Source organism: Cygnus atratus, chromosome 12 (assembly GCF_013377495.2).
Source record: "Cygnus atratus isolate AKBS03 ecotype Queensland, Australia chromosome 12, CAtr_DNAZoo_HiC_assembly, whole genome shotgun sequence".
NCBI lineage: Eukaryota > Metazoa > Chordata > Aves > Anseriformes > Anatidae > Cygnus > Cygnus atratus.
Window position 1 is genome coordinate 13,557,389 of NC_066373.1, and position 25,171 is coordinate 13,582,559.

At 46.9% G+C, this 25,171-nt stretch overlaps 3 protein-coding genes across 3 annotated transcripts in view; 2 read left to right on the top strand and 1 right to left on the bottom strand.

The window, feature by feature from the left end:
- Positions 1-393: 393 nt before the first annotated feature.
- OGFOD1 (2-oxoglutarate and iron dependent oxygenase domain containing 1) lies at positions 394-9,112 on the bottom strand. The gene is made up of 13 exons (XM_035543860.2): positions 8,948-9,112; positions 8,717-8,862; positions 7,968-8,014; positions 7,792-7,892; positions 6,860-6,976; positions 6,272-6,363; positions 5,142-5,270; positions 4,684-4,797; positions 3,878-3,957; positions 3,466-3,761; positions 2,169-2,291; positions 1,240-1,298; positions 394-969 (listed from the first exon to the last, which is right to left on the bottom strand). Exons 1-13 carry the CDS (start codon positions 9,108-9,110, stop codon positions 808-810), a joined length of 1,629 nt encoding a protein of 542 aa, XP_035399753.1. The 5' UTR covers positions 9,111-9,112; the 3' UTR covers positions 394-807.
- A 75-nt stretch (positions 9,113-9,187) lies between these two features.
- On the top strand, positions 9,188-16,304 carry NUDT21 (nudix hydrolase 21). The gene is made up of 7 exons (XM_035543859.2): positions 9,188-9,406; positions 11,475-11,675; positions 12,902-12,965; positions 13,670-13,759; positions 14,440-14,515; positions 14,887-15,001; positions 16,018-16,304. Exons 1-7 carry the CDS (start codon positions 9,291-9,293, stop codon positions 16,037-16,039), a joined length of 684 nt encoding a protein of 227 aa, XP_035399752.1. The 5' UTR covers positions 9,188-9,290; the 3' UTR covers positions 16,040-16,304.
- Positions 16,305-17,289: 985 nt separating this feature from the next.
- Positions 17,290-25,171, top strand: part of AMFR (autocrine motility factor receptor) — a 28,965-nt gene continuing 21,083 nt past the window's right edge. Inside the window, exons 1-4 of the mRNA XM_035543858.2 lie at positions 17,290-17,576; positions 19,019-19,111; positions 20,893-21,057; positions 22,758-22,910. Coding sequence (XP_035399751.1) covers positions 17,367-17,576; positions 19,019-19,111; positions 20,893-21,057; positions 22,758-22,910 — 621 coding nt within the window. The 5' untranslated portion in view covers positions 17,290-17,366. The remainder of the gene's footprint in view (positions 17,577-19,018; positions 19,112-20,892; positions 21,058-22,757; positions 22,911-25,171) is intronic.

The following is a 25,171-nucleotide window of genomic DNA, read 5'->3' on the forward strand; positions in this document are numbered from 1 at the left end:
CATACCAGAAGCACGAAGCTGTCCCAGTACACGCTCACAAGTAGAGAAGTATATAGGAGCAGGTCTCTCCTCTCACCTACTGCTTGACTTGTAAATTCTTTGGAGTAGGGGCTGCATCTGAGTCTGCCTGCACAGCATTTAGCATAATGAAGTCCAGCTCCCTATTACAGGGCCAAGGCCTTGTCAATGCCAGCGGCTTTATAACCTCACTTTCTTCCTTTGCAATTCCCTAAAGCTGTACAGCTGGAAAAACCTCTTATTTCCTAGGGCAGTTCCATTATTTCTGACACTACAAAAGGTGAACAGTTAAGCTCCAGAAAATGTCTTGGGTATTTTGTAACAGAACTTGCTCAGCTACAGTTTGAAGCATTTAACTGACCCATTTTTTTTCTTTTTTTTTTTTTTTTTTTAATAAAAGTCATCAGCCTGGGGCCATGCATGGTTGTAATTTTCACCCTGACAGATGAGAGACTCATCCCACCATGCTATTTCCATGAGAGAACAGCTGGAAAGCTGTGATACAGTAGTTATCAGTTGCATGGGGATGCTCCCTTCCACGTACCATTAAAAGCACTGAAGAGCACGTGTTACAACCAAGTCAGGGGACTGGATTTCTGTGTGTACAGTTAATAAAAAAAGTCACCTGGACTTGGACAAAGTACACCTCTTTGTAGGGTACAGTTCATATACAATGAGATCAAGTTAGCATCAACAAAGTTTGTCTGGGCTTAGGCAGGCCCCAGCTTGGATAGAAACCTGCCCAAAGCCACCATCACTATTTTCAGTGTGATGAGGGTCACTCAACCATCACTCATAATAGACAAATGAAAAATCCCAAAATCCTTTTCTGTTTGGATGCTTTTTCAGGCGTGCCAAGCTGCGGTGATTGATGTATTTCACAAACTTCATAGTTTCTTTGTCTCTGTATACCAGGGCCAAGCAGTTGTCTTCTGGGTTCACTGTCAACAGCTAGAAGACACAAGAGTAAGGGAAGAAATTAGTTTCAAAAATTGCTTTGCCCGAGTCTTAAGGTTTATAGCGAATGCTCGCCTCTCGAAGCTGAACACAGAGCTACACCCATGAGCTGTAATTCAGGCAGGAAGCTTGAGAGTAGACATAAAGCTCCTGTGTGATACCAAGCACCCCCAACATTACATTATCGTTATGACAAAGTGTAATCATGCCTCTCAACTCTAAACAATTTGTATCTACTTTGCAGCTAGTAACTGAGCTCCTTACCTCTTCATCTTCACCTTTAGCGATGTAGGAAGTAAAGCCACCATATTCTGGATCCCAGTCTGAAAACAGAACAGAAAGATTCTGAAAGAGTTGAACACTGTCCAGACTCCACACAGCGTTCTTGGAGATGCAATTTTCTTACCCCACTCAGCACAGTGACTGGATCCAGGATTGTCCCCGGTTTACCTCCTGACGGGCTATTTTTTCCCCCTTTATATTCAGAAACAACTTGAAGCAACCATGCAAGACTTGCCTTTTAGCACAGGCAGGCCTTTTAAGGTTGTTTGGCTCTCTGCTCCCCACGTGCAGAACAGTTTTGCCTTAGCAGATATGCAAAAGGATTTCAATTCAAGCATGTGCCAGGTGGCTTCAGCCATGCATTCTGGGCTTATCTTGTCAAAAATGCTTATGTTTATATTTTTGTTTTCACCATTATCCAACTAGCAATCAACCTAAAATGCCTTGACATGCCTAAAGAAACTTTTAAAACCCCTAGGCTTTGTGAATTGGAGGCAGTGATGGTTTTGATGAGCAAAAAAGCCAAAAGGAACACTTTCAGCAGTCCTTCTGGCTACCTGACCCTCCACCGTGCACAGAGCAGTGCCGTAGCAGGAGGAAAGCCTGCAAGGTCCTGTCCTTTCCCTCTGCCCCAGCGAGCCCCCCAGGCGCCACCTCCTGGCTGGAAGAGGAGAGGTCATGGGGAAGCAGAGTCAAAGCTGAGCCCAAGGCCTCACCCCCAAATCTTTGTGTAAGGACCACCAAAACCAGTGCTTATACAAAAGAAACGATGAGGATAAAATCTACAAAACCCTCTTAGGTTTGAAAAAGCATGGAAGTTTCTGCTGCTGTAGCAATGCTGAGAATTCAAAGTCCTTCCTTTAGGCAAACCTCGTCAAGGAGCGCGCCACATCTTTCTCTCGTCCACTTACCTTCACAGCCACAGAAGAAGAGCAGGTCGAGAGCAAATTCAGTTGCTTGAGCATCATGGACCAGAGTGTAGTGCCCATTTGTCCAGCGTCGCAGCTCCCCTGCACACACAGGGGTACTTGAGCCTATGGAAGGGAACAAATGTCTCAACAGGCAGGGAAAACAATGAAATTTCACAACAGCGGGCTCCTGCTAAACTCCAGACATGTGGGGAGCAAGCCCCTGCACTGTTCACAACTCTGTGAAGCCCTCTTTGCTGGCCCCAGCAAAACATAAAGGGAAGAAAAAGTAAAACATCTCAGTCTACTTTTCTAGAGGTGAGTCTAAGTTATGCCCTTTGTGCAATGTGGGGCAGAGGTGGGGGATGACAAGATTTGCTCTCTGACAGGTCCAAGAGGCGACGTGGTTTGGTTTAACCAGTTCTTGTGTTTTGTGGTTGTCCCTGTGCACCACCCCAGATTTATAGTAGGGCTCTGAACTTCAAAAGCCAGCAACAACCTGTCTGCTCTGAAAGTAAACTGTGAAACCAGCAGATGCTTCAGGGAAGATAGATGACTAGCTGTGGAAATCAGAAAAAACAAAGCTTTTGTACCATTTAAGTGTTTGGGTGGGATTTTCAGTAGGACTCGGTTTTTGATTCCTTTTTCTTCCAATGTCCATAAAAGATGAGCATTAAAAAAAAATCTACCCTTAAACTTCAAAGCTACTGTCTTAAATAAACAGCACCAGTCCATGATTCCAAAATTAGTATTATTGTTTATATACAGTATCTTATTGCTGGCAATTAAGTGGTTGTTTAGGCTGGCAGCATTTTCTGAAAGGTTAAATCTTACTTTTAGGTATTAGTTTTCTAAATCCAAAATTATCTTTACCTCTGATCTCTTCACTTCCTTCTATTTGATTTGGTCTCTCATATAAAAATTTATTTTATATGAAGCAGGAACATGTGGATGTAGAAACCGTGTAACTATTGGCAAAGGATTATCAGGCAATCAACACCCTTCCCTCCTCACCCATGCTTTAACTCCTGCAGAAGTCTTGTCCCGTAGACTTGGGGCTGACAAGGTCTGTTCAAAATGCTGCTCCAATGCATTATTTTAGTCCAAATTCTTCTGCAATGGTCACTTCTTTTTTTTGATACCCAGTCTGACATGCTCCAAATCCCATGCTTGTGCCCTGCGCTCGTTGCAGTACAAGGTGAAATTCTACTTCCATGACAATCTCTGGGAATTCTGCTACCAAAATCCTTAAAGTCAGGATTCTGCTCTAGTCCTTTCATGCTGCTGCTGCTCCACTTACCGTTCTGTGTCTCGCTGTCTTGTGCTTCGGGGATGTCGTCAGGCTGGTTGGGCTGATGGGCACTGCCATCAGCATGTTGGTCAGTCCCATCCTGCTTGGGTTTGGGACTGCTGTGCCCAGCACTGTCCACTGCTCTTCCTTCCCCAGCATCTTCATCCTCATCGGAAGGCGCCAGGAAGTGCAGCTTTAGGCCAGTGAAGTTGGAAAGCAGTAAAAACAAAGCCTCTGAGCGTAAGAACTGCAGGAAGTTCTTCAGGATGTCAGGGAGGCTGTCTTCCTCTGCTGCCTCGTAGAGTCTGAAAGACAGCACAGGTATCACCAGTGGAGAACCAATGGCCACACTGGTCAGTGCAGCCTCACGGCAGCTCTTGCTTGGCACGGTGCGTAGAAGCAGGATGCTGTTACTTCCTACCTTTTGTTGGGAGGCCCCCGGCTATTCCACTGGATGTCTTCGTTCTCCAAAGCTTCACACAGTAGTTGAAATTTCTCTTTCTAGGAGAGAAAGAGCAGAAACTTGAACATTTACCCTCCAGGTCTCTCTTGGTGTATTATAAGCAGCCATCCTACACCCATAGATAAGGCACTTTAACTTTTTCTTTAACTTTTCAGTGCCTCCTAAGGACTGCTGAACTGAGGGGCACAGGCTGGGCGGGCATTGTGAATTTTCAATGCCAGTGTCTAATAGGTAGGAAATGCTACTTGATTTTCTTCTTGGTGAGAATGTAAATTCGCTGAGATACAGATGCTCAGTAAACCAGGGGTAAGTCAGCCTTGAGAAGCAAAGCCTTTCAAGTAAGACAAAACCATTGTGGGTATTGGTTTTACATACAGGTCGAGTTCCCTGAGTGCTCCTTAGCTGCGAGAGCTTGAGGGACAGGTAAGGACACTCCGGTCATCACAGGAAGGATGACGTGTTTCCATCCTTCTGCTTTGCTTCTAGTAGGAAAAAAGAATGGTAAAGCAAAGTTTTTGGGTTTTGATATGTCCCTACACAGCAGTGTACAGGCAGCGAGCAGGTGATCCAACCACAGAATCACAGAATGGTTGAGGTCGGAAGGGACTTGTTGAGGTCATCTTGTCCAGCCCCCTTCAGGCTGTGAAATAAGGTGTTTTAGTTGCTGTACAAGCAAGGCCTTTCCCAGCCTGCGTGATGTGTGGTCACTACTAGCCCCGAGACCCATTCTGGCAGACCACATCAGATGGAACCATGGGGCTTACCTTAAGAAAATCCTTCAGGAGAATTTCTGATCGCTCCTCAAATTCCTCCTGGATTTGAGCTTGGGAGTCCATGTCCAAATAAACTAGATTGATCCACTCATACAAGATTTCATGCTGGAAGGGAAATGGATTTGAATAGTGTCTTTGCAAAAGTAAGAACGATTCCCCAGTTCCTCCTTGCCCAACTGGTCACTGGGCTAGATTCCACCCCCAAGACACCATTTATTTCTTTTTTTAATTGCACAAAGAGTATTAGCTGCATTCTCTGCGCTGTTGTTGGCATGCACGAAAGAGATATACAAGAGGGAAACTAGCCACAAGTGTATGGACAGAAACAAAAAGAATGGGGTCAGTTAAAGATTAAAGCATCCCCAAGCACTGGTGTGTCCCAAGCAGGTACTCCAGCTGACATGAAAGAAATGGAAATGCAGGTAAGCAAATCTAGGCTTGCTACTCACATCGTAAGGGATGTGTGGGCTCCTGGGCAAGGGAGCTTCAATGTAGGGCGCAGGTCTGTCTATTGGTGGGCCGTGAAACCAGCCGCTCACTGACAGGCGGCACTTCTCCTCTGACAGGATCTCTGACACCTGTAACAACGTTGAGCAGCACGTTACTGTTTAGACCGCATAACATTTAAGGACTAGTTGTAACAGGCTACATAGACTCATCGTAAGATGCAGACATGACTCCAGAGAGCCTACTACACGCAGACAGAAGTCAGACAAGGGCTAGAACAAACTGTGTTATTCTCTGAGAGGGCTAAAGCAAACTCTGATGCTCAAATCCATTGTAGATTTCCAAAATCCTAGCATGAGCTCCCAGCAGAACCCACTCCCCCCCTCTGATAGCTTGAGCAAAGGTTGAGTCACTTTATTATTAAAAGTAATGTCAGTTTTCTACCACTTGTTCTATTGAAGAACCAGCCAGCACAGGCTGCAAAACTTAGCTGCCACAGGTTAATCTGGAAACTCAGAATACAGATGAGCATGTGGGCCACAGCAGGCTATACTGGTCTCATTTTTGTCTTTTAGATTTTAAAAAGTGCTGTAATACAAGCTATCATGAAGGGCACTTGCCTGATGCCTTTGGCTCTGGATTAAACCTTTCAGACTAAGAGCTAATCTTTTATCCTGGCACTTAAACTGGTCTGTGGAAACCCTTGTTTTTCACAGTGATAGCCACCGTTAAACACTGATTTAATCAAATTGTGCACAGACTTAAATTGGGCTAAACTGAACAGCTGCAGATTCGAGGGTGCTGAACTGTAATGGCAGTGTGAAGAGAGCCATCCCCTTACGACTGGTTGCTAGCCACCCACTGTCATGAATTTCTGAACAGCACATGAAGACTTTGGAACTTTTTCTTCCCCAAGATGATGAGGCTAGACGGATGGTTTAAAGCTGTCTGTCAGTTCCTTCCTCCTTAAAGTCACTAGCCTTTAACACACAGCACTTAGCATAAGTATCTGTCCTAACTGCCTACACTTCTCCCTTTTCCTTCTCCCCAACCCACCAGGACTGTTATTACACACAGTATGAATAACCACAACAGTGAGAAAAAACAAAATGAATAAAAGGCAGCTCCTTGCCTGGTGGAAAGAGACTGGAGACACTTCAAAGAAAACCAGCGTGTTCCACGAAGGCGTTAATGACTTGATGATTTTCTGTGGCTGAAAGTGTTCTGAGGAGGAAGAAAGCATATTCTGGTTAAGATAAGAACTGGCACTTGCTAGGAACTGACATTTCTCTGACTTCATGACCTTGTGACTGCTGAGACACCCGGGTGTAAGGGATGGAGCTCAGAGCAAGAGCCTGATGAGCAATCAGTGAACTTCTGTTGCTGGAAAGGGAAGTTATCTCTGTCATATTAAAGTTCCAAGCACAGCTACTGGCTACACTTCTATCCTGCTCCCACTCTTGGCTCTTGCAGAAAAGCAGGGAAAAAAAGGATTCCCCTCTTTATTGGCCTCTCTTTTTCCTCTGCTGTCACCCACCGGCTTTGCCTGCAAAGACTACTACAGCCCCTCTCCAAGGTGCAGATTTTATCTATATGTCAGCTTTTCTGAATTAGGAGTAGATTATTTATCTTCCTTGTACTGCTTGAGGGCAGAGTTGCTGCAAGGGGTACATAAGCTCCATCTTTTTCAGCCACCTGAGGCTAAGCTCCAAGCCCTTACCATCTGTGCTAAACAGGTCCAGCGTCCCCCCATCGCTTTTCTCCCAGGGTGGCACAAGGTACAGGATAAAAGCAATCCTCCGACCCTCCAGCTCATCGTCGTGGCACAGTAAGACATCTGCAATTACACACATTTTGCTACAGTAGAACCTATTATACATACAATTAATTTCAATGGCTGCTTCTCAGCTTTGTCCCCACAAGGATACAAGAAACAACGTGCCCTTCCCAAGAACTGTAGTGTCACCGGTCAGCATCACCACCACAGCAAGAGCAATGCTGTGGGATTCCACTGTAACTGATGGATTAGCCCACTCTGAAGATGCAGCCGGTTACAATTCTTGTCACCCACCCTCTGCAGCTATTGCTGGGTACAGTGGACAGAGATTCCTACATTAATCGGGGATTCAAGGTCTGATTCTCTAATGCGCCACTGCCCTTTGAGGAGGTTTGTTGCTGGAGGGGGGTGGATCTCTAAGAAGAGGCCAACAGTTGGTTGTGCAGAAAACTTCAGAGTTAAGAGCAGTAAAAATATCCCCGGCCTGAGGTGATTTTTCATGACTAAAAGACTAGGTGAGGTGACATTTTACCATCGGACTTCACAAACCGCACTCAGGAGCTGCAGACCTCTCCCTGCTGCATGGCACTGAGCACACACGGGGTGAGGCAGCAAGCTCAGGCTGAACATCTCCAAAAAGGCAGGGGCTTGCAACAACACTGGGCCCAATCAGAGCTACCAGCAGCATGACTGCAGCGATGGCTTTTCCGTAATCTGGACTTCACGTGTTTCTTCTCTGATTGTGACTTTTGCCAGCTTCTTGGACCTTCTTGGCATTAGAAGGGGCTAGCAGGGGGTTTGGTGGGTCTTCTGCAGAAATACAGCTCCCTACACACCCACAGAAGCGTCAGGGAAAAGACCGCTGGCAGACTGACCGGTACACTCGTATTTAGCGCAGGAGATGTCGATGGTGGGCTCCAGCTCGATCTGGGTGACGGCAGACAGCCACGCTCGGACGTCTCCACTCAGCGCTCGCCTGCAGAGCCAACACAAGGTAAGGCAGGCCCAGGGCCAGCCCCGGCTCCTTCCCCGAGGATCCCCGGGCCTTTACCTCAGTGCGGCGACGTGCGGCTCCGGCCAGGCCCCCAGCTCCTCGGACTGCGGCGGCCCATGGGAGGGTAGGAGGGAAGCGGTTAGGGCAGCCCTGCTCCTGGACACCCCTGGGGCCCTGCTCCTGGACACTGCTAGAATCTCCTGGACCCTGCTCCTGGACACCCCCCGGCCCCCAAACCCCTGGTCCCTGGGCTCCCCTGGGCCCAGCTCCCCGGTCCTGCTCCTGGACAAACCCCTGGCCCCCAAACCCCTCATCCCCTGGTCCCCATTCCCCCCCAGACCCCCTCCAACCCACCATCCCTGCTCCCTGGACCCCCTGGTCCCAGACACTCTCCCCCCCGGTCCCTGCTCCCTGGCTCCCACTCCCTGGACCCCCCTAACCCCAGATACCCCCATCCCCTGACCCAACCCCCCCTGTTCCCCATCCCCTGACCCCAGACACCCCCTGTTCCCCATCCCTTAAACCCAGAACCCCCCGTTCCCCATTCCCTGACCCCTGTTCCCCATCCCCATCCCCTGACCCCAGACCCCCCGGTCCCCATCCCCTGACCCCAGAAACCCTCGTTCCCTATCCCCTGACCCCACAAATCCCTGTTCCGCATCCCTTAACCCCAGAACCCCCCATTCGCCATTCCCTGACCCCCATTCCCCATCCCCTGACCCCAGAAACCGCCGGTCCCCGACCCCGGGCCCCCCAGCCCCATTCCCTGACCCCCCCCCAGCCCCCCGCCCCCCCCCGGCCCGCACCTGCCGCAGCGAGACGAGGTCGTTGCGGCGCCGTCGGAAGCCGAGGCCCAGCAGCTCGTCGCTCAGCGCCGCCGCGAAGGCCGGGCTGGCCAGGAAGCGGGGCAGCACGCCGTGCCGGAACGGCGCCGGCTCCACCGACACCGCCGCTGCGGGGGGAAACGCACCGCTGTCGGTACCGGGGGCACCGGGGGGGGGACGGGGGGGGGGGGGGGGGGGAAGCCGGGCTCGTACCGTCCCGGAGCGGCTCCCCGCGGGCCCAAGCCGCCGCCGCCCGCTCCCTCAGCGCCGCATCCCCGAGGGCAGCGCAGAGCTCGGCGCTCGCCGCCCGCCGCCCCCGCTTCTCGCCGCCGCCGCCCGCCGCCGCCGCCGCCGCCCCGCGCCGCTTGGCGCCCATGGCGGTCCGGGAGCCTGCACCGGGAACTACGACTCCCAGCAGCCCCCGCGGGCAGGAGGAGCGGCTGCGCCTCGTCTCGCCGCTCCTCTCTATGGTCGGAAGCGCGGCGCGGGCGGGTTCCGGGCGGTTAATGGCGGACGGCGCTCCCGCCGCCCTGCTGCCCGCGCTGCCCTCGCCGCCATGTCGGTGGTGCCGCCCAACCGCTCGCAGACCGGCTGGCCCCGCGGGGTCAACCAGTTCGGCAACAAGTACATCCAGCAGACCAAGCCGCTGACCCTCGAGAGGACCATCAACCTGTGAGCGCCCCTCCAGCGGTCGGCCTCGCCGGGGGCTGAGGGGAAGGCGCCAGGGGGAGGCTTCTGAGGGGCCCTGGGGGCTTCTGGGGGGCTGCTGAGGGTGCTGGGGGCTTCTGGGGGGCTTCTGAGGGGTCCTGGGGGCTGCTGAGGGTGCTGGGGGCAGCAGGGGAGACTTTTAGTCTGGAGAAGAGGAGGCTCAGGGGAGACCTCGTTGCTCTCTGTAACTGCCTGAAAGGAAGGTGTGGGGAGCTGGGGGTCGGCCCCTTCTCGCAGGTAACCAGTGATAGGACCAGAGGGAACGGCCTCACGTTGTACCAGGGGAGGCTCAGGCTGGAAATGAGGAGACATTTCTTCTCAGAAAGAGCAGTCAGGCGTTGGGACGGGTTGCCCAGGGAGGTGGTGGCGTCACCGTCCCTGGGGGTGTTCAAGGAGAGGTTGGACGTGGTGCTTGGGGACATGGTTCAGTGGGTGACATGGGTGGTAGGGGGCGGTTGGACCAGGTGATCTTGGAGGGCTTTTCCAACCTTTGTGATTCTGCAGTTCTGATTGCAAGGGGTCAGGGAGAGGCAGCACGGAGTGAAGGGTGGCCCCTCTACCCCTCCTGGGGCTTTCGGGGCGACTCCTGGGAGAGCAATGGGGCTCTGCTGCCTTTGGGCTCACATAGTGTGGGCAGCAGCATGTGGTTAGATCCTGCTGCTGCCGAGTGGGCTGGGTGTTGTAATTCAACTTCACAGCGGTTACTACCTGACAAAGTTTGTATCTATGGCAGAAAGCAGTTATTTGCTACACGTACTTTCATTGCATGAGAAGGCATCTATTTCTGCTGCCTTCTCTGAGTAAACTCTGATGCATTCTTTAGGAAATACGCCTGTCAAGCTGCAAAGCAGTAAATGTGAACTACGATAGTCGATATTCACTGTTAGCCATTAATCAAACAAATTAGTGCTTGCTGCTTGGTATAGCTGGGTTTATTCACTTATTGTAGAAGTTTAAATGTTAGTTTCTAAGGTTGGAATATTTTTGTGGTGTTTCTGAAGAGAAGAATCAGTGGGAAACTATTATCAACTTTTTTTTGTAAAGCGCAAGCTAACAGTTTTGAGGTATGAACTAATGTACTCACACATATAGGGTATTACAGGGTAACACAGTGGGTTATTAGTATGGCTCTCTGGGAATCAAAAAGAAAGGAAATGAATGGAAATGTAGGTGGTTCTGAGTGCAAGGGGAGAAGCTTGCTCGCGAAGGTATCTGCAGTTAGGAAATTAATTTTGGCTCCCTTGTGTACCTGAGAATGGCTCCAACAACTGGAAGTGGCTTGTGATTTCTTTGTTACTTGCATTTAGTTGTACAGTAATGTTTTCCTGTTGCCCTCTGTGCTTTCTTGGACTGTTTAATTTCTTGCATTTAGTTTTCCTTTCTTTTGATTCTTCTCGCTCTACTCAGTCCCTGTTACCTATAGAAATCTCTTCAGGGTACGCTGTGTTGTCCATAGAGGATGCAGAGGTCCAGCACCTAAGCCACCTGCATGATCTGCTCAAGCTCTTCTTACCCCAGGCTCCCAGCCCTGCACTTGACACTCAGCATTCCCCTTCCGTGATCCAGGCATCTCATTTCCCACTTCAAAGCAAAACCTCTTCTAACAGTTCAGTTCTCAGGCTCTTCATCGCGCCTGCGGAAACGGAGGCTGTCCTGTGCAGCTTCCAACCTTCCCAGTAGAGTTTTTCTCTCCCGTCCCTTTCCCAGCTCCTCTCAGAGCCTCAGCTGCCTTTGCTGTGCGGTGTGCAGGTCAAAGCTGGTTGCTGGCACGTCTGGAGTTCTCTGCCTGCTTCTGAATCGGCACCGTAACAGCGTGTCCGATCAGCCTGGCTTCCTGCACTTGTATCTCCTCGAGCAGATCTTGGTGTCATGCGGGTGCTGCGACTCAGCTTGCCAGCGAGACCTAGCCCAGGGCAGTGACTGAGTTACCATTTGCTCAAACAGGGATGGTTCTGCCACAGGGCAAATGCTGTGTGCTTGTGATTTAAATCTATTTTTCATGTTATACGCTAAATTTTTTTTTCCTTTATAGATATCCTCTTACCAACTACACCTTTGGTACAAAGGAGCCCCTTTATGAGAAGGACAGTTCAGTGGCAGCTCGCTTTCAACGCATGAGAGAAGAATTTGACAAAATCGGCATGAGGCGGACAGTGGAAGGGGTTCTGATCGTACACGAGCATAGACTGCCCCACGTGTTGTTACTGCAGCTGGGGACGACTTTTTTCAAGCTGTAAGTCTCTGCTGATTGATTGTACCTTCTAAATCCAACCTTAACATCCCAGACCTTGAAATGCTCTTATTAGAAGCTAAAACACGACCGACTCTGATAGGTATTTTGAAGGGGATTCATTTGTTGCAAGGACATAGTCTGGGAAAAGTTTTTTTGGATGACGAAGTTTTCCTCTAAAATATATGTGTTTGACTCACGAGCGGGGGTCACTTTGGTTTTGGACCAACTGGAAATCTTCATTACAGTGCATCAGCATTCCTGTTTAACACTCTTATCAGAGACAGGGTTTTGTTCTTACGCTGTTAGGAAAGCTGTTATGCTTAAATACCCCTATGGTATGGCTGCAGAAATGGTAAAGTGAAGCTCAGGGCATAAACCCTGATAAACGCGGAACGGGATCCGTTTACAAAACTACCGGGTAGGCTGGATACAATAAGAAAGGCATTTGAATTTGTGAGGAAAAACGTGTCAGTTGGTTTAACAGTTATCACTACTGGAGTGAAATTTTAGTTTGGATCATACGATTGTGGTGGTGGAGCTTGTTTTCTTGTTTTAAACTGGGTGGACTGGACTTGAGACGAGTTACAACCAGTAACACAAGCAGTGTGTGTTTTTAACACTTGTGGTGTTTGCCCTCAAGTGATGGAGAAGAATCTAACTTGATATCCAGATGCTTTTTTGATGTCTTGATTTGGTGTGTGTATGTGGACTAAGTAGGCTAGACTCTGACCATTTTTCAAAAAAAAACTTGTGGTGATGTAAATGTCCTTTTATTTTTTCATTAATCTTACATTAAATGCAGGATGGTTCCCCACTTGACTTTTATGCTTCTGTATGCTTCACTGAGGGCTGTTTTTGAGATTAGAATGACTACAGTTGATATTTACAAGCCTTTCTTTGATTTCTGATGGTTTTGTATTGTTGTTTAAGTTTCACCTTTTAAATGCCCCGTTCGTTAACGAGTGTACTGTCATACTTTTGTCCTATTGAAGTTAAAGTCTTGTGTACGGTTTTATTTTTCAAAGGGACATATGGTAGCCCTTTTAGCTTTGGTGAAGGCTATCCTTTTGTCTTCAGCTTTGACAAGGTTAGATGTGGAAGTTCAGATGCAAGAGCCTTGAGTGAATTTGTAGCTCCCCGCCTGGAAGCATGTCCGAACTTACCTGTGAAAGTCTGTAAATACTGTAACACGTAAACCTAGCTTTAATCATTGATTATTTTAACAGACCTGGTGGTGAACTCAATCCAGGAGAAGATGAGGTAGAGGGGCTCAAACGCTTAATGACAGAGGTCTGTTTTCTTTTGTTATGTTGCAATTCTGGAATGTTATAGAATGTTGAATTATTGTAGTGTTAGTTGAATAGCCAAAGAATTAAAGTAGTCTCCTTATCACTTCTGTTATTCCGATGCCTTTGTGTTTGGTTGTAAAATGTTCTTGGGTAGCTAACAAAGTAAAGAGTAAGTTCTCGTTTACCTGCGTGGTGAGAGGGTGACCGGGCGGTCCAGTGGCAGCCCCCCTACCTACCACTCAAGTCCTGTGTTCGTTTGCAGCTTTGCTTTTGGGCTGGCTTCAGGCGAGTGAGCCTGCAGATGGGCAGTAAAGTGTGTTGCTGAGCACGACTGAGGACTAGTTTTTGAGACAGTTTTCACAACACACCAGTTAATAGCTTAAATGCACTCCACTGAACCTCAATTAATATTGTCAGGTAGCGTAACGTGGCATTTTGTTCTTCCTGTCGGTCGTGTGGCCCTCAGTACAACTGAATGTAGCATGGAATTTGAAATGTTTTCTAAAGTGTCCTTGTCCTGTCAAGAGAGGTTTTTATGATAAAATGTCACTTTACACAAATATTCAATTAAAAAAAAATAAAAGCTGTTCCAGAGTAGGCCTGATCTACATCCCTTATTACAGCAAGTCTTTGTGCTTCCAGTGTATGTTTTCTAAAATTTTTGCTTGGGGTATTTAATTTTGACTGTAACTGGGTATTTGATAGATACTGGGCCGTCAGGATGGTGTTCAGCAAGACTGGGTGATCGATGACTGCATTGGCAACTGGTGGAGACCGAACTTCGAACCTCCGCAGGTGAGCATTTCTCTTGGCTTTCATTTTCTTAAATATTGATCATTATTTCCAAAAGTTTTCAACCTGCCAGTTGGGCTTTTAGACTACCTGCTATGCGAGCCATTTATTTATTTACTTATTTATTTATTTTTAATCTATTTCATCTACTTTCTGTGACTGAGGACAAACTCCAAAGTTTTTCTTCTGGAAACTCCCTCTGCCTCCTCACACCTGTTTTGATGGGTGAGAAAGCATGGATGTAATAGTTTCCAGTCCCTTGCTAAGCTAGGCACACCATTTAAACTCATTTAAGCTATTTTAACCACAATGGAAACTCGTTGACTGGTACATATGGAGCAGATGCCCTGTGAATAAAATGGTCTGGCCTGACTGCTCCGGTTCTGAATGCTCCGATCCTGAGAATACTTGCTCAGTTTGCTATATTACACATTTCTGTTCTGTTGGGTTGTGTTAACTGGTAATGAGTACTGGTACCTCTTGAGATCCTCCGGAGAGTTGTGAAGGCAACGGCATTCCTTCTTGATCCTTTCTCGCAAAAGCTGTTTTCATTATTTGTTGACATGAAAGAACGTTGGACATGCTGAAAACTTGGACAGTGCTTGATAACTTATAAATGAGCATTTAAGAACACACTGTATTTTCAAAGCTCTGTACAACCAAACTTCTTATTTCTCTTCCAGTATCCCTATATCCCAGCTCATATTACAAAACCAAAAGAGCACAAAAAGCTTTTCTTGGTCCAGCTTCAAGAAAAAGGTAAGTGTTTGTTTGCAACAGAATATTGTATTTATAAAACTCTAAATGCTTGCACTTCATGCAAGGAAATGTGGTAGCAAGTTCATTTTCATATGCTTGCAGTTGTTTATAGTTAATCATTTAAAAAAAATCTGGTATCAGTTTTGAAGCTAGGTGATCCTTTGAACACAAGGTCCTAGTAAATTCCCATTCCTGCTCCCACATCATGTGTACAACTCTGTATTTAACTGTGAAGGGAATAAACCTGCTCTAGTACTGCAGTGCTGTATGTAGTGATCTTGCTTAGAGACTGGGGGGGTGATACCTTGTCTGAATGCTTGGTGGATTTTTTTTTTTTTGTTTAATATTAATCAACTCACATTTATTTGTAGCTTTGTTTGCAGTCCCCAAAAATTACAAGCTGGTTGCTGCACCGTTGTTTGAGCTCTATGACAATGCACCGGGATATGGACCTATTATTTCCAGCCTTCCTCAACTTTTGAGCAGGTATATTATGTTCATATGTAGTGTAGTTTTGGGGAACTTTGACTAGTGCAAGGCTAGGCACTACAGAATCAAATTATAAAAAAGGTTTCAGCTATCCCAAAGAGCTTAGAGTCTGTCTCAGACAAATTGAGATGGATGCATAATGTCAGGTGAAGAGCTGAGGGACACGAGGACGTATTAGATGGTGTGGACACTTCAGAGGCAGTGGTTGCATCTTACCAGCACCAAAATCCTATTTGGCAACTTTAGGAAAGGAACACCTGAAAGATAGCGGGGGCAAAGTTGCGAAAGCGTTAAGTATCAGCTTCTTGTAAGTGTTTGGGACAGTGTGAGAGGAAAAGCCAAGATGTTTATTTGGAGCACTGAGTTAGGTGTTGTGTGTTTTCCTCCGTCTAGTCCCAATTTTGGCACTTGTTGCTATGGGGCCTTTCCCCCTCCCTGCTCTGTCTAAAGGTAGCAGATACTTTCTCCTGAGTACCAGGGAAGCACTGGCTATTACACAGCCAAACTCCAGTTTGGCACCAGTGAAACAGCTTCATCCCAACAAGGACATCAGGAAGCTGAGATGGAGCCTTTCTTTCGCTTTGTGAGTGTGTGTACAGTGCTCTTCTGTCCGCTGGGAAATGTAGTTGACAAGAATTAGCTCTTCTGTTGAGTCTGTCTGCTACCCTTTGAGTGTGTAAAGCTGGCTCTGGTAACAGAAATGCTGTGAAAGAGTTGCTGATGGGTTACATAATCCTCACTGGTATTTTCGTATCTGTGAAGCTCTCTTAACAGATGAAATAATTATTTCTTTTGCAGCCTTAAGAGACTGATGTGCAATGCTAGCATTGGCTGTTAAAAATAACGCTTCTTGCTATGCTAAAGTTGTCTTATGGAAAAAAAAAAATCACTTTTCCTCTGTCAGATGGAGTCTTATCAAGAACAAAAACAAAACGTATGCTTATTCATTCCAAACTGTCAGTTAAATAAAAACAACACAAGTCTCTCATGTGGTATAACCCTTTTAATTTTAGGTTCAACTTTATCTACAACTGAGCTCCCACATACCCGAAGAGTCTGATAGAAGAAGCCGTCTCTGTGAGCACAGCTTTAAAATGTAGAGAAAAGAATGTGTGTGACAAGGATTTTTTTTATGTTGTTCTTTACCTGAAGTCCACTGAACTTTCTATTGTATGAATAGAGAAGTGAATCTCAACTGTTTAAGTAGTGGGATGGCAATGTGATAGATATCAGTGTTTTAATCACCTTTCATTGTAATACTCACCATTTTTTTGTACACCATTAAACGAAATGGGTCTGATTCTGTTTGTCTTTCAGTGTGTTTGTTTTTTTTTTTTTTTTTGCTGTGGTTGTCTTCTACTTTTAAGAACATATTTTAAGATTTGTTACTTTCCTGGAGGAATACTGAAAATCTTGAGAACAAGAGGATCTGACCATTCATGGCACATTTGGATGCTCCAATTTTCATCCCTGAGCAGAGACTTAGTCTGAGGGAGAGACTGAAAAGTACAACCAGGTGCAATATAATTTTGAGCCTTTTTTTAACTTGGAGAACTGAGTTTGTGTTTTGAGAGAGAGTCTAAATACTTAAAGGCATGGGTAGCCATTTTTAAAAGTTTATCCAAAATAAGCTGTAGGCATTGCTGTTTGTACAGGGCTTTCACAAAATAAAACGTGCATCTTCACCCTCTCTGTCCCCTAAAGAAAGTAACAGACTAACACAAGTCAATTCTGCTGGACTGGCCTGAGAGCCAATTAAATATAGGAGTGAAATTCATTTTATATATTGTCCGTAGCTACAGGATTGAGCCTGGCTCACGTTGAAGTGTTTTGCCCATGCCACACGCAGGCGGTTCTGCATTATGCTGAACTCCTGTAGCAGCCCAGGGTGCTGTGTCATCGTGCGAGGGATCCCGACGCTTCAGCTTGCTCTTCTCAGCGTTTCAGCCTCTTGCAGGTTGCGGCAGCCCCCACATCTATATGCACTTTTTTTTACGTACTCGGCGGGCTGAGTCACTGCCTTTACCCTTCTGCCTTTGCCTTGCACCTCTTCCAAAGCCTTGTTCCCGAATTCTGCGCCCGCCCTGCTGCTCGTGCCCTGGTCTGGGTGGCAGAACCAACCCTCCCCGGCTCCGGGGGAGCCCCAACGGCACCCGGGGGCCGTGACTCAGCCCCCCGCGCCCCGACCCGACCGAGCCGGGAGCCGGGCCCGCTCCCGGGGCCTTCCCCTTCCCCTTATCCCTTCCCCTTCCCCGGCCCCGGCGGGGGCGGCGCGGCCCGGCCCCGGCGAGGGGCGGTACCGGGGGCCGGGCGGGCTCTAGGCCGCAGGAAGCGGGCCCGCGGCCCGCAGGGGGGCTCCGCGATGCCGCTGCTGTTCCTGGAGCGCTTCCCCTGGCCCAGCCTCCGCACCTACACCGCGCTCAGCGCCCTGGCGCTGCTGGCCGCCGCCTTCAGCGCCTACCGCGCCCTCGGACGGGTCCCCGAAGCCGACGGCGCCGAGCCCCAGCCGCGGGGCGGGCCGCGGGCCCTGGACGTCGCCTCCTTCCTGCTCTCCGACAGCCTCTGCGTCTGGGTGAGGCCCGGGCCGGCCGCCGGCGGCTCGGCCCTCAGCGCCCCGCCGCCCCCGAGCCGCCCCGGGTCCCCCCCCGAGGCCTGCGGCGGGGCCGGGCCGGGCCCTGCGCGGCGGCGGTGGGCGGGAGGGCCGGGGGCGGCGGGCTCGGCTTGAGCCCTCTTTTGGCACGGACTGCCCCGGGCCGAGCCTCCGGGGTGAGGCTGAGGGGGATGGGGGGAGCCGTGGCGGCGGGGCGCGAGCCGCCCTCGGTGGGAGGTTTGGGGGAAATTGGGGGAAATCGGCCCTGCGGGGGGGGTGCTGCGGGGCCCGGGGCACCTGCAGCCCTGGAACCGCTCAGGGGGCTGGTGGCTCAGCTAGGAATCTTTGAGAGGCAGCGTCAGCTATTTGAGCCCACGCTTCCTTTATTTTTTTCAAGAAATAACACTTAAAGTAATGTAGATAAGAGAAAGCATCCACACCATCTTAAAAAAAATGTTTATATACCTCTTGAAGCCCAAATGAGTTTGAGTGGCGATAGCATAAGAGTAAACGAGTGATTCTTGCTTTGCTGATTTCTCTGTGGTCTAGCTGAACTTAAGGCTCGACAAGGGGATGTCAAAAATGCCCGGCTGAACTCTTGCTGCTTAACTTTCTGATGTTCATCAGTGAAAGGTGGTATTTGCTGTAATGCAGGTGTCCACCTTACTTGCTTGGCCGAGGCTTTGATTTTGAGAATGCTGAGCACATTCAGCCTGCTGAGGCTGTTTGGAAACTTGGTGTTAGGACCTTAAATTAAGAGCCCTGGAAAAGTTGATTGTGTGTCTTAGAAATGACAGGGTGATGCTGCATCATCACCTCCCCCAGCCTTTTACTGTTTTGTGTAGGTCAACAGTTAATTACAAATTTCTTCGTCAGATATGACAAACAGTTTTCCAGGCCTGTGTGTTTGGCTCCTTACTGCTTTGCTTTAAAGCAGTCTCCCAGGAAGCACGTGAGCAGTGTTGTTACAGAAAGCTTGCGTGCTATTGTGTGTTTCAAGACTGCGTCTGAATCTTCCTCCTGTAACAACAGATTCAAGCTGGAGTTGTTTAAGATGTATGCTTAACTTGCATCTCCTGTACGTTAAGCAAAATAAGCGTCTTGGCGATCTGTAGGTTTTGACCCCGTGCTCCTTAGTGCTAAAGTTTGCTAATCTGCATAAAACAGTTTACCACGAAGCGTTAGGTTTGTTTGTTGGATTTACTGGTATATCAAATGTTAGTATTTCTAGAAGAAAGTTGTGACTTATGAGCTACTGTCCTGTCTTAGAAGAGGCCAGGCTTAAATTTCACCAAAAAAAAAAAGCAGCCAACACTATTTAATAAACAATGGAAGACTCTGTTAGACTCGTTCTTTTCCCTTCTCTCCCTTCCTTTTTGAGTAGGGCAAAAGTATTTGTTACTGACTGCTTTATTTCCTTGCAGGTACTAGTGAACACTGCTTGCTGTTTTCTGATGCTGGTTGCTAAACTAATCCAGTATGTGGTGTTTGGTCCTCTTCGTGTCAGCGAGAGGCAGGTAAGAGAGCAATGCATTGCCCTGGTGTCTCTGGTGTTGAATAATTTCGTGGTGTGTAACTGGTGTGGTTTTCTATATGGAACTGCTTAAGTTACACAATAAATTTTAAAACAAATTTAATTTCTACTACTTGGAGTTCTCACTTCTGAAAATGCTATCCAATAACACCATACAGAAAACAATCTACCCAAGAAACCCCTCATAGTTAGCCAGTGTATCTGCAGTTACAAACTTCCAGTTTATGTCCGGAGTGAACTTTTCTTTTTCGTTGTCCTAATTATATTTTATAAGCCCACGGTCAGTTTGAAAATCCTGCTTCCTTAATAAACTTTGTCAGATTTCTTACAAGTCCACCTCGTTTCAGAGTATTTTTAACATCCGTATTTTCTTCCCTAGTCTGATTGCATTTGGCAGCATTTCTCCATTGCATTTCATAGTTAGTTATCGGCACTGGCAGCTGGAGTTCCCTCTCGTACCTTGTTTTGTGCCTTGACTGCTCGAGAAGTGCACGTGCTCTCCAGCCTCAGGCACTGAGCGGATGGTTGATCCACCCCAGGTGTAAGAGGCAGTAGGTAGGCATATGCCCGGAGAAAAGAGGTGATCAGGTCTGAAGGCTCATGCTGCTCGTCCTGCTCTGAGGCTAGGTGAGAATGTTTTTAAAAATTCAGTAAGAGGACCATTAAAGCCACGTTTTATTCTTAAATCAGGATCCTGCAAAAGATAAAAGCGGCAGCAGTGGTTGGAATAGTATATATTTTAAAAATAATCATGTAATTGCAGTGCTCTAGGAAAAATCAGGCTATGATTATTTTTGAGACGCAGAGCCAAGGCACCTAAATCTTCATGAATAGCCATGGATCCCTCACAGCCTATTGTGCTTGCGATTCCCTCCCCTTACAGCCTCCAAGTGAAGTGTTTTACAAACAGGGCACTCTGAAATTGCATTGGGCCAGACTTTTTTTCATCTATGTTGACTGTGAGGATGCGGAATTGTAACCAGTGATAATTTCCAAGACGTTCTCCACCCTCTTAAAATGAGAAGTAGCAGGCAATAACTGTGGATCCATTTGCTTTTGGACAGTGGGATAAGCTTCAGTCCTCAATTAGAGGTTATTAATATTGGTGAGCCAAAACTGGCAGCATTGGGAAGGAATTCTGGGCCTGTCTTTACTCTTGTCCTGGTGATTTCATCATGTTCCTTAACCAAACATTCTATTCCATAACATTTTTCTCTCCTCAACAAACTGGCTTTCTGTCTGCTGCTTGAGAAGATCATACTTTTTCTTTCATGCTGCATGTGTGTGGAAATACATTTTTTTTTTAATCGCTCATCCATTTCATTCTCCACTGTAGGCACTGTGCTTTTTAAGAGCTGACTTTCTTATCTTTTCCTTTCTCTCTACTTTTGACAGGTACTTTTGGGAGTGTGGTGCTAGGCTATTTGGGCATCATGTCACTTAATGTGGCTGTTCTTCTGGTCAACACAGCAGGGAGAACTTTGTATTTGAGGCCCAGTAGCTGTGTTGGGTGTGGAAAATCAAATATTAGGGACTTCTAATGTTTTTAGTATTTTTTTTTTTTAAATTCAGTAATGGTAACAAATACTATTATAGATGTGTATGCATCTGGCTTTTGCTAACACATTGTCATGTTCCTGTTTCCATCTTCTTTCTCTCTTCCCCTCCCTCACTCCCCTATGTATTATTTACTTTGGGCAGGGAGTTTTATGCTTGTGGGTTGTCAGTGCTTTCACGGCAGTAACCAAACGTCTTCCTTTTCAGCATCTCAAGGATAAGTTCTGGAATTTCATCTTCTACAAGTTCATCTTTATTTTTGGCGTGCTGAATGTCCAGACAGTGGAAGAAGTGGTCATGTGGTGCCTCTGGTTCTCTGGGCTCGTGTTTCTTCATCTCATGGTTCAGCTCTGCAAGGATCGCTTTGAATACGTAAGTTTTGATTAAGGGCTATCTTTTGGGTTATGCAAATTCCATTTCTGGTTTAGGCACTGGCTCATTATAGGTTGCAAACAGATCATTGAGACCTTTTCCCCACCTGAGGTGCTGAACGTGTGTGCTTCCATTAGCTTCAAGTAGTTGCTTCAGAATGCCATGTCAATCTTACTCCTTCGGTTTTCCCAGCAGATAAATAGAGCGGAAGAGGTTTATTTTCTTTAATAAATTGTTCCTTACATGTGCCCTGTAATTACTGTTACATAATGCTGTGAGATGTTTTCATAGCCCTTCTCAGTGAAGAAATCTTGACAACAGAACATCCCTTAGAACAGTGCCCTCTGGGACTGGTCCATAAAACCTCCTTCTGTGAATTCTGCGCTCATGTTTCAAGCTCATTTACATCTACCCAATGTTGACTGCCAATACACAGCACAACATTCTTCATAAGCTATATCCAGTTTCTGTTAATACCAGGAATAATTTTGGTTGAGAGACACAGGAAAGCTAGGCAAGAAGACGGAACTGGAATTTGAACAATAAATCTTGCTCTTTAAACATTTATAATGCACATACGTTTTCCTCCGCTCCTCTGTCCTGGCTAAAAGTTCTAACTAAATTGAATCCATGAATTTCCTTTTGGTAGCTTTGCAATTTATTATTATTTTTATTAATATCCAGTAAGGCCTGTTAATTCACAAGTAGCTAAGCACTAAGCTTGAAACTAGTTTGGTTGGGGTTAGGAAAATTAAGGCAGAAATGAATGAGGCAGACGTTATGGTAGTCTTGGTGTAGTTCAGAAAGCTGTAAAAGAACAAAGCTCATGTGGGAAAGAATCCTTATTATACCCCTCTGCCTTCAAAGCATGTATATAAAACAAGGAAGAAAGAACCAATTTAAAAACAAAGCATGGGAGTCAACTTCAGTCAGACCAGAGTGAAGCTTTGGACAACTCCTTTCGTTGTCCCATTCTTCCCCTTCCTGCCCTGAAAATAAGGGGATGGAACGCTAAAATCCATTGCCTCTTGGGTCATTTTTGATTTAGACAGTCCAGATGTAGCCTACTGTTAAAGGAGTTTAGATAATTAATATGTTATATATACTATTGAACGAGACACAGAACTATTTTCAGTAAGCTCTGTCCAGCAGTCTCTAGCTGCAAGTGAGTTTTTGGGGGAGATGTCTACTTTCATCAATGTCGTTAAGTTCTGGAAGATAAAGCTGGACAAATTCAGGTTAGCTGTGAGGTAAAAAAAACAAAACATGCAGAGTAATTATTCTCATTGCTCAAAGCCTTTAAATCAAGGTTAGGTGTCTTTCTAAAACACGTGTTCATCTGAAGCAGATGCTGTGGGTTTGATACAGAAACTACTGGGTGAGAAAGTGCCTGTGTTTTTCTCACACAGGTGACCTGAACATTGTATCAGATAATCATAATGATCCCTTCTGGCTTGAAAAAAACACCCTGTGAATGTAAATGACAGGGAGATGAGCAATGCTTTGGGATGGTGCATTGTCTTAGCTTTATTCTACATCGCTTACTGCTATGCCGCACGGTTGAGGTCGCAAAACCTCATGGTTTTATTCTGGAAAGCAGAAGATTTTCCTGAACTAGGTCTTGTCTAGGGAGGCGAGTATGGAGGGCAGGGTGGATGAAGTGCTTCTTTAAACCTGTTGCTTACATTTTTGTGTTGCAGCTCTCCTTTTCTCCTACGACACCCATGAGCAGCCACATCAGAGTGCTGACCCTGCTCATCGCCATGCTCCTGTCCTGCTGCGGCCTGGCTGTCGTCTGTGCGGTCATTGGCTACACCCACGGCATGCACACCTTGGCTTTCATGGCAGCAGAGGTGAGGCTATCTTCGGGTGTCCTTGTTCCTGCTGTGCTTTTCGTTCCTCCTTTTGGGGTGCATGACACTCCTTGGTTTGCGGTGGGTTTTCTTTTAGCTTCCCACAAGGAAGAAACTCTGAAGATGCATAAAATCCCCTCCTCTTTGTTTTAGAATAGTTGCCAGATCTGCATGCTTTCCCTGCTCAGAGCTTAAGCCCACAAATACTCTTTGTCTGAAGAAAAGGATGAGAAGCTAAATCTGTAAGATGATGCTGAAATCAAATGGCAGTGTATGAAAAAATAATGGTTGTGCTTCATGAACATTGCAAGAAGGGTTAGTTGAAATAGCCATTAGAGAGAGCGAGCGTGTACATGAACATGTAATGTGCACTTCAGCCTGTTTCTCTGAGGTGGTATTTTCTATTTAATTTCTCCCAGAAAGTGAGTAACATCCTTTCCCTAAGGCGTGCGCATGGGATTTGCTTCTGTTTGTGTGAAAAGTTGCATCTCGGGTGAGCTGAGCAGCTCGTGTTTGTGCACTCCTCTAAACATCAATACGTTTGTGGGGCAAAGATCAGCATGCTTGTGACATGATGGTTGTTGCACTCTGCCTGAGGAAGTGACAGTCTTACAGGGGTGGCAATGAGTATAACTGCAATTAAGTCGCACAGGCACATCCTTAGTTCAGATAGCAAGTAGCACGTGTGATTTACTTTTCTTCTCCACTACCTTGAGTTCATACTTGGAGTTAGCAAGGAGCAAAGAAAACAATCAGCTGGTACATCTTACAATACTGTGCTGGTCACACCAAGCTCAGTTATTTAACGCATCGGTTTACTGTCCTTTAAATATGAGAATATGCAGTGGGGCCAGGTTTGCAGTTACATGATGGAAGAATATTGAAGATTTCAGTCTGTCTCTAATAGCTGGGGTCTCATTAATGGTGCATCTCTTATCTTGGCTTGGCAGAAGGATGTATCTGCCTTGTACCCGCCTGGGGCAGGTTTATCAGGGAGGGTCACGGTTCTGAAGTGTTGCCTCCTTGGCTCTGAACAGTGTCGTGGTGGACGTGTTTTGGGCTGCAGGATAGGGGCCAGGTATTTGTTCCAGTGGGATCTGTTCTGTCTGCTTATTAATAAAGGAGAGCATAAGTGTGTGGTCCTCAACCAAGCTGTAGGTGTGCAGCAGAGGAGGTTTATGGAGAATGTGTAGGAAAGGGCTCCTGGTGTTTGAGGCCATTTGGAGTTGAGGTTTGCTGCTGGGTTTGATAGCCACAAGTCGACTCTGGAAAGCTGCCTGATCGTTCACTGACCTCACTTATACTTTGGCCTCTGCAGTACCCAAAAGCAATGAGCTCCAGGTCTCGCTCTGCTTTGTGTACGCAAACGAGTCCTTCTAGTTGTTGTGACTCACCTCCCTGATAACGGCCCTGGCTGTTTTCTCATAGTTCGTGATGAAATACGGCACAGAACCATTCCCTCTTGACTCTTCGTCACGTTGTTTGCAATTTTATAGACCTTTCACCTGTTCCCCTTCTGATTCTCCTTCCAGCAGAAGAAATCTAGTCTGTTTAATCTTTCCTCGTATGAAATTGTCCAACCTTGTCCTTTCCTGCACCTTTTTAATATGGGTGACCACAAGGAGTTCCCTTGGTTTCAGTAGCCAGTACTCATGTAAACGGAGTAAAGCACTGAGGCGTCTTTCTGTACAGGTACTAGCAGTGACACCTCGTGGTCCTCGAGCTCTCAGCAAAAAGGCATCAAAGCCTGAAGGCTGAAATGTTTTCTTGGTGGTGGCTTGTGTGACGCTGTTCGAGGGACCCTGCCAAACGTGTTCCATTAGTGTGTGTTTAATTACATTAAGTTGCATTAAGCTACTCATCTCTCTCCTGACTCTGCAAGCATCGATTTTTAGCTTGATGCCTGAGGGTTTTCAGTAGAGCAATAGGGATGTTTTCCTTGGGTTTTAGCTAGGCATCCCCTTGTTTCATAGTGTTTGTCAGCGTTTTCCTTCCTGCAAAGGGCGGATGTGAAATGTGGAAGTGCCCAGAGAAGGTTGAATAAGGACAGTCTGGTTGTTTCTTCTTTTTCTGTGTGTGAACACTGAGGAGTGTTTTGCTTTAATGTATGCTACTGGAGAATTACAGTTTAGTAATGACCATCCTGTCCCTCTTTGCACCTTCTTTATTTCAAGAAACGATTTCTCCATTCCTGCAGCAAATGTACTCTGATCCAGTTCTGTATGTCTCAGTTAAGCCCGTATAATCAACGATAGTGGTGT